The sequence below is a fragment of the Halictus rubicundus genome, unplaced genomic scaffold (genome assembly GCF_050948215.1).
Source record: "Halictus rubicundus isolate RS-2024b unplaced genomic scaffold, iyHalRubi1_principal scaffold1058, whole genome shotgun sequence".
Taxonomy (NCBI): domain Eukaryota; kingdom Metazoa; phylum Arthropoda; class Insecta; order Hymenoptera; family Halictidae; genus Halictus; species Halictus rubicundus.
In genome coordinates this window covers 16,905-24,471 of record NW_027489599.1, presented here as the reverse complement: position 1 = coordinate 24,471, position 7,567 = coordinate 16,905, and the positions used below count along the sequence as shown (strand labels likewise).

The following is a 7,567-nucleotide window of genomic DNA, read 5'->3' as shown; positions in this document are numbered from 1 at the left end:
CCACCTTAAACGATTTTAATGTAAATATATACATCAGGAACTCCGAGTGTAGGTACACCTGCGCACACACACATATATAGTTATTCTGAAACAGACTCAAATCATGCGCCGTCTATATAATTAATTAGAATAGAGTAGTATCAAGTAGTATGTAAAAGCTGTTCCCATAGGAAACACCTTTTCGATAAGGGGGAAGGTGTAGCGTGGCCAGTTGACCACGCGAACATAGCTAGATATATATATAGCATCGATTAATGGCGCGGAGAGGGAAATTTAAATATAAGATGTAATCGCGTATTTCATACATACGTATTTTATTTGGGCGCGATAGTTTAGAGTAGGTAAAGAAAGACCGGGAGAGTTCCATAGAGATCCTTGACGAAATTCGAGTCGGCGAGACTAATTGCGGAATTTAGAGAAAGTCACGCAGCCTCTTAGAGTAGCTTCTCCAATTCTACATAAATTAGGGATAGTCGAAGTCCGGAATCAGTTAAGGACAAGAGGTCATAAATTCCGAGTCAAGGACCTCTTGGAACTCCCTCGGACCTCTCTCTCGTTCGGTCCCACATGGCCCCACGTCCCTTGTTTTGGCAGGGCTTCACCCTCACGCGTACCCCACTCCCGTGCGTGCGCTATTAAGATCCATCCACTGCCAATCACCATCAAGCAGCAACCGGAAGACGAGTGATCCGACGAATCAACGCCTAGCCAGAAGATCCCAATTTTCCTATTGGCTAAGGAAGCGAGAAGGAAGAAGCTAAAAAAGGGATTCGAAGCTCCAGGACGACACAGAACTCATTATAGAACCGAAGGAGTTACATCTCCAAGACTTTCTAAATAAATCTCTAACAATTATTTTCGCCATTTTACTCTGTGTACGAAGTTATTTGTGAACCTCCACGAGCAGAGCGCTTCAGCGCTCCACGGGCACCCGAACCCACACCAAAAGTCCCCATCCCACCACACGGCGACGCAACACGCTCTTCCGGATCCGGTCGATGTTGCGGAGCGGGTCCGGTCTCTCGGCCGTCGCGGCGGCGGACAGCATTTTCCGGGTCTGTACGCCGGGCTCCATTATCGCGTACAGATCGTTCGTCAGGCGGCTAATGCAGTCGGCCCACCGTCGTCTCCGGTCGTCCGGTGTCTCGGGGGATGGTAGTCCGTCGGCGTTTCTTCGGGTGCGGCTCGTCGTGGGTGTCCCTCGGGGCATCCACGTGGGTTTCCCCCGGCTGCGATTCAAACGTTCGCGCCCGCCCGACGTTCGATCGGCGGTCCTGCTTCGTCGCGGCGGCGGCAGGCGGCGCGCGTGTACCGGTAGTGTGGCGGTTGTAGATAATGTAGATTTCTGTATCGATTAATTTGTTTATATATAGTTGTTAACATTTATTTTGTTTTTGGTTTCCCTACCAACAAAAATTATTCACATAACAAATTGCTTCAGATTAAAGTAAATACTGAAAGAGATAACACGTCTTTTATTTGGAGAAATATATTACACTCCTACAATTTGGTGACCCCGACGTGATCCTTTTAAAGAAAGAAGGATGCCGCTTCATCATTCTCCAACAAGAATTGAAGGGAAATCAAATCAAGATCTTATTACGGAGACGGATAAGGATTTGTTAGAAGAAGAATTACCTTCGACGAGTAAAACCAACAATTTAAGTCAAGTCAATGCAACATCAATGGTTAAACTTCCACCCTTTTGGAAAGAGAATCCGATATTGTGGTTTACCCAGATTGAGGCAGCCTTCGCAATTAGCAGAATCTCCTCTGACGATACCAAATACCGGTATACCATAGTTAATTTAGATACGACAGTTCTTCCTTTTGTTTCCGATATTTTAAATAATCCTCCAATTAAAGAAAAATATGAAACTTTTAAAACAAGAATTATTTCCTCGTTCGACGAATCAAGCGAGTCAAAATTAAGAAGATTAATTAGGGGAAATGAGATTACAAAAATTAAGAAATTTGGCAGGTGGTTTGTGTAGCGAGAGTGTTCTAAAAACATTATTTCTGGAACAACTACCAGAAAATGTTCGAGGAATTTTAGCCATTAGTGAAGTACAAGAGCTTTCCAAATTGGCTTATCAAGCTGATAAAATTGTAGAAGTAATAAAACCAAATAACATTTGTAACATTACTTCAAAAGAAAATTATACTTCTAATTCTTCACAGGAAGAAAAAAATCAGACATTAAATTCACAGATTCTGGAGTTACAAAAACAAATAGAAGTTTTAAATATTAATTTTCGAAGAAATAATTACAGAAATAGATCAAGATCTAGATTTTTTAGGAGAGATAGAAGCATTTCAAAGCCAAGATTTCGAAATGAAGAACCCTTATGTTATTATCATCAAAAATTTAAAGAAAATTCCTTTAAATGTAAAAAACCCTGTTCTTGGAGTGGAAAGGATAAAAGAGATCGATCAAATGAAAGGTTAGAGGAAAACTAAGAAAGCTGTCTGGAGTACAGACGATCCATGATAGCTCAAATGTTAATTATCGTCTGACGATTGCCGACAAGACGTCAGGTATGAGATATTTAATTGATACTGGTTCTGATATTTCGTTGTTACCAAGGAAAATGTTAAAAGGAAAGTTGACAGAAACAAATCTTATACTTTTTGCTGCAAATGGTTCTGAGATTAAAACATATGGTCAAAAATTAATTACCGTAAATTTGGGATTACGCAGAAATTTTACTTGGGAATTCATTGTAGCTGATGCCGTAATGCCGATTATAGGATCAGATTTTATAGGTCATTACGATCTATTAGTAGATTTAAATGGCAAAAGGGTTTTAGATAAAGAGACGAAATTACAATCATTTGGAATCTTGAAGCGAGTACATACAATTTCAATTTCAACAATAAATAATTCCTTTAAATATAATAAATTATTACAAGAATATATTGATATTACTAAACCGGTTAGGAAAGAGATTGTTAAAAAAAATGTTTATCATTATATTGTAACAAAAGGTCAACCGATAGCGGAAAAAGCTAGACGTTTGACACCTGAAAAATTTAAAATTGCCAAAGCAGAATTCGAAGAAATGATTCGGAAAGGAGTGTGTAGGCCATCATCCAGTCAATGGGCAAGTCCTTTACACATGGTTCCGAAGAAAAATGGGGAATGGCGACCGTGTGGAGATTATCGAAGATTAAATTCAATAACAATTCCGGATCGCTATCCTGTACCTCATATACAAGATTTTTCTTTTAAATTAGCAGGTGCAACAATTTTTTCAACCTTAGATCTTATTAAAGCCTATAATCAGATACCCATGGCACCCGAAGACATTCCCAAAACAGCAGTTATCACACCATTTGGATTATTTGAATTTTTAGCAATGCCATTTGGATTAAGAAATGCAGCACAAACATTTCAAAGATATTTAGACAATGTATTAAGAGGTTTGAATTTTTGTCATGGTTATATTGATGATATAATTATTGCGTCAAAAAACGAAGAAGAACATAAACAACATTTAAAGATAGTTTTTGAACGATTACGAAAATTCAAATTGTCAATAAATGTGAATAAATCGAGCTTTGGTGTTAAAGAAGTTAAATATTTAGGATATTTAATTAATACAGAAGGTATGAGACCTACCGAGGAAAAAGTTCAAGCATTAAAAGATTTTCCAATTCCAAAAGATAGGACAGAATTACGAAGATTTTTAGGAATAGTAAACTTTTATCGTCGTTTTATTCCTATGGCAGCAAAAATTCAAGCTCCTTTACATTCGTTACTTATTGGTGCAAAAAAGAAGGATAAAAGGTTAATTGAATGGACAGAAGAACAAAAAGTTGCTTTTAATAAAACGAAAGAACAATTAATCAATGCTATATTATTGGTACATCCAGTAGCAAACGCACGTTTAGCGCTAACTACAGATGCATCGGATACAGCAATGGGAGCTGTTTTAGAACAATACGTTGGTAAAAGCTGGCAACCATTAGCATTCTATTCAAAAAAATTTACGGAAACTCAACAAAAATACAGTACTTATGATCGAGAGCTTTTGGCGATATATTCTGCAATTAAATTTTTCCGATTTATGGTAGAAGGACGAGATTTAGTTGTGAAAACGGATCATAAACCATTGGTTTTTGCATTTAAACAGAAATCAGTTAAAGCTTCTCCTCGACAACTTCGACATTTAGATTTTATAGGTCAGTTCACTACTGAATTAAGTTATGTTAAAGGGGACGAAAATGTAATTGCAGATGCCTTCTCAAGAGTTGAAGCAATTGAAATGCCTATTGTTGTAACCACAGAAGAATTAGCGGAAGCACAACAGGCAGATGAAGAATTAAAAAAGATAATTTCAGAAGGAAATTCGGCACTACAATTACAAAAATTGAGAGTTGGTAATACAAATCTTGTATTACATTGCAACATTTTAGAAGATAATATTCGACCTTATGTTCCGAAAATTCTAAGAATACGAATTTTAAAAATTGTACATAATTTATCACATCCTGGTAGTAGAGCTATGAAAAAGACATTGTCTCAAAGATTTGTCTGGCCGAATATGGCAAAAGATGCTGCAGAATGGGTGAGAACTTGTTTACCTTGTCAAAAGAGTAAAATCCATCGTCATCAGAAAAATTTGCCAGAACATATACCAGTACCTAAAGAAAGATTTAATCATGTACATATAGATCTTATTGGGCCACTTCCGACTGTTAACGGATATCGTTATTGTTTAACTATGATTGATAGATTTTCACGTTGGCCTGAAGCAATACCAATTAAGGAAATTTCAGCAGATACAATAACGAATACATTTTTCAATACATGGATTTCAAGATTTGGTACACCGTTATCTGTAACCACAGATAGAGGAAGTCAATTTGAATCACAAATTTTCAATGCACTATCAAAGATGGTTGGATTCAAGAAGATAAGAACAACTTCTTACCATCCTGCTTCAAATGGGATTGTAGAAAGATGGCATCGGTCACTGAAAACAGCGATTTATTGTCATGAAAAAGAAGATTGGACGAAGATTATACCGATTGTTCTTTTAGGATTAAGAACAGTATATAAAGAAAATTTAGGCTCATCAGCTGCAGAGATGTTATATGGACAAACTTTAAGATTACCCGGCGAATTCTTTTTGGAAGAAGAGATTCCGGTTGATCAAAGAATTTTTTTACAAGAATTGAGAGAACGCATGAAATTACTCAAGCCACATCAGACGATACATAATATTAAAAAAAAGGTATTTATACATAAGAATTTAAATTGTTGTACACATGTGTTTTTGAGAATAGATGCAGTCAAACCACCTTTAACACCACCGTACGAGGGTCCATTCGAGGTAATTGCAAGACCATCAGAGAAGGTTTTCACAATTAAAATTAATGGACAGTCGATCAATGTCAGTACTGAAAGATTGAAACCTGCCTACTTTGAAAATTCAGAACAAGATGAAAATTTAGAAGAAATTGCGGATACTTCTCCATTTTCCAATAAAGGACAACTTAAAACTTATCCTGGACCAAAAGAAAAAAAGAAAACAAGATTTGTAGAGTTCAATATTTAGAAAATATTGTCAAAACTCGGAGGGGAGTAATGTGGCGGTTGTAGATAATGTAGATTTCTGTATCGATTAATTTGTTTATATATAGTTGTTAACATTTATTTTGTTTTTGGTTTCCCTACCAACAAAAATTATTCACATAACAAATTGCTTCAGATTAAAGTAAATACTGAAAGAGACAACACGTCTTTTATTTGGAGAAATATATTACACTCCTACAGTAGTGTTTCGGCCGGGCGACACTGGACGGCGCGCGTGTACCGGCACTGTTTCGGCGGGCTCGCACTAGGTGGCGCACGCGCGGTTCGGTTCACTTCACTCCGCGGCACACTTAACCTCACAAATTCCCACGTGGGCGTAATCCCATTCGAACTGTTGTATAGAAAAGAGAATTGCGAAACGTTCTTGTTAAATCCCTCGAAACTACCGCTAGAAGATTATCTAGAAGGCATATCTAATACCTAAAACCGGTCTCTTCAGATATACAAGGTGGCGCTGGAGGTGATCTTCAAAGTGGTCCCGACGATCCTGCTGGCGAACTTCAACCTTCGCATAATGATAGCCTACAAACGATCCTGCCAACGTCGCAGGAGGACGACGCTCTCGAGAACCGCCAGCAACGACAGAGACGCGAGAATATTCGCGGAGGAACGAAGGTTGATGCTTCTGTTGGGCAGCACCAGCATCCTGTTCCTCCTCTGCGTCAGCCCGATGGTCATTCTGAACGTGACGTTGCGGGAGAGCATTCTCAGCCACTATCCTTACCAGGTCGGTCACCGCGTTTAATAGACTTTGCGTTCGCTTTGACGAGGAACCGGTGTTCCGACCAAAGTTTCACTCGAACCGTTCTGCCCTCGCTTTTCCAGGCGTTCCGGGCGTTTGCGAACATGATGGAGGTGATCAATTACTCGATGACGTTCTACATCTACTGTCTGTTCTCGGAGGACTTCCGGAACACCTTGCTCCGAGCGTTGCAGTGGCCCTGGGGACACAACCGCCGGAACGGACGGCGTCTACCGATGGAACGTTCTCCCCAGCCGAGGCCCACGATCAGAACCACAAACTCGTCGACGACCATCACCGTTGCCGCTACCAGCCATCTCGACAGAGCCAACGTTTAGGCGATGTAGCGGTACGCGATTCGCATCGCAAGATGTTAGAGTTGACCGCCTGCAGATGTTAGGGTCTAAGGTAATGAAACCTACCCTGACTTTTGCAGGATGGCAGAAATTATTTTATTTCCGAATGACTTTACGGGTGTAGAAAATTAAACTACCCCATCATAAACGTTGCCAGCCGAGTACCGCTGGGCCTGTCCGACCGTGCGGCACGCGCGGTCCCGACAGGACCTTTTTTTCCAAACATTTGGCGACCACCTTTGCCAGTGACCATAAATTTCGCGGACCAAAACGATTTGCGTGGGCGGCGACGAGACGTTTCGCTCGCGTTCGACGGCACTGTCTAATATGAATTGTAATCCGTAACGTCCCCTGGGCGATCCCCACGGAGCCTCTCGAACGCGAACTCGAAACTTGCTTAAGAATTTCGAAAATGAACGCATCGACCTGTTTTTAACCGCTCGATTTTTATATCGACGTGCACGCTGGACTTTGTTTGAAATCTTTATTATCGACCAACCGGTTGAACTCCCCGAGTTTAAGTTTACGACCGTGTTCAGCGCACCGTAATTTATCGAGCGTGCGTACCATTGTCTTCCGGGAAGTTACACCACTACTTTTCAAGCCTAGATAGAACTCTTTAGCGCCGTTCGTTTTCACGTGGTATTTCTTTGTGCGTAAAAACAAGGCTGAAGGGTGCATCGACCCCTGCTGAATTTTTCATAACCACTTACACAAGTCTAGAGTTGAATAATTTAGCGAGTACGTACGCAATTACGTTCGGGGAAACTCTCCCCTATGTTTCGAACCTGCATGAAACGTTCTGCCGTTTCCAGTCGTCGCGCGATACCTTTCGAGAATGACTAGCCTCGAACGTAATTCCGACTG

At 40.1% G+C, this 7,567-nt stretch overlaps 1 protein-coding gene across 1 annotated transcript; it reads left to right on the top strand.

Annotated features, from left to right (window-relative positions):
• The first annotated feature begins 6,087 nt into the window (after positions 1–6,087).
• On the top strand, positions 6,088–7,144 carry LOC143364840 (putative G-protein coupled receptor B0563.6). Its single transcript, XM_076804951.1, has 2 exons — positions 6,088–6,329; positions 6,428–7,144. The coding sequence occupies exons 1-2, from the start codon at positions 6,117–6,119 to the stop codon at positions 6,680–6,682; spliced, it is 468 nt and encodes a 155-aa protein (XP_076661066.1). The 5' UTR covers positions 6,088–6,116; the 3' UTR covers positions 6,683–7,144.
• The last annotated feature ends 423 nt before the right edge of the window (positions 7,145–7,567 follow it).

Excerpts from the sequence above, each read along its gene's own strand:
- LOC143364840 (XM_076804951.1), top strand. The coding sequence starts at position 6,117 with ATGATAGCCTACAAACGATCCTGCCAACGTCGCAGGAGGACGACGCTC. Across the intron at positions 6,330-6,427 it reads TCAGCCACTATCCTTACCAG|GCGTTCCGGGCGTTTGCGAA; the intron begins GTCGGTCACCGC and ends TCGCTTTTCCAG.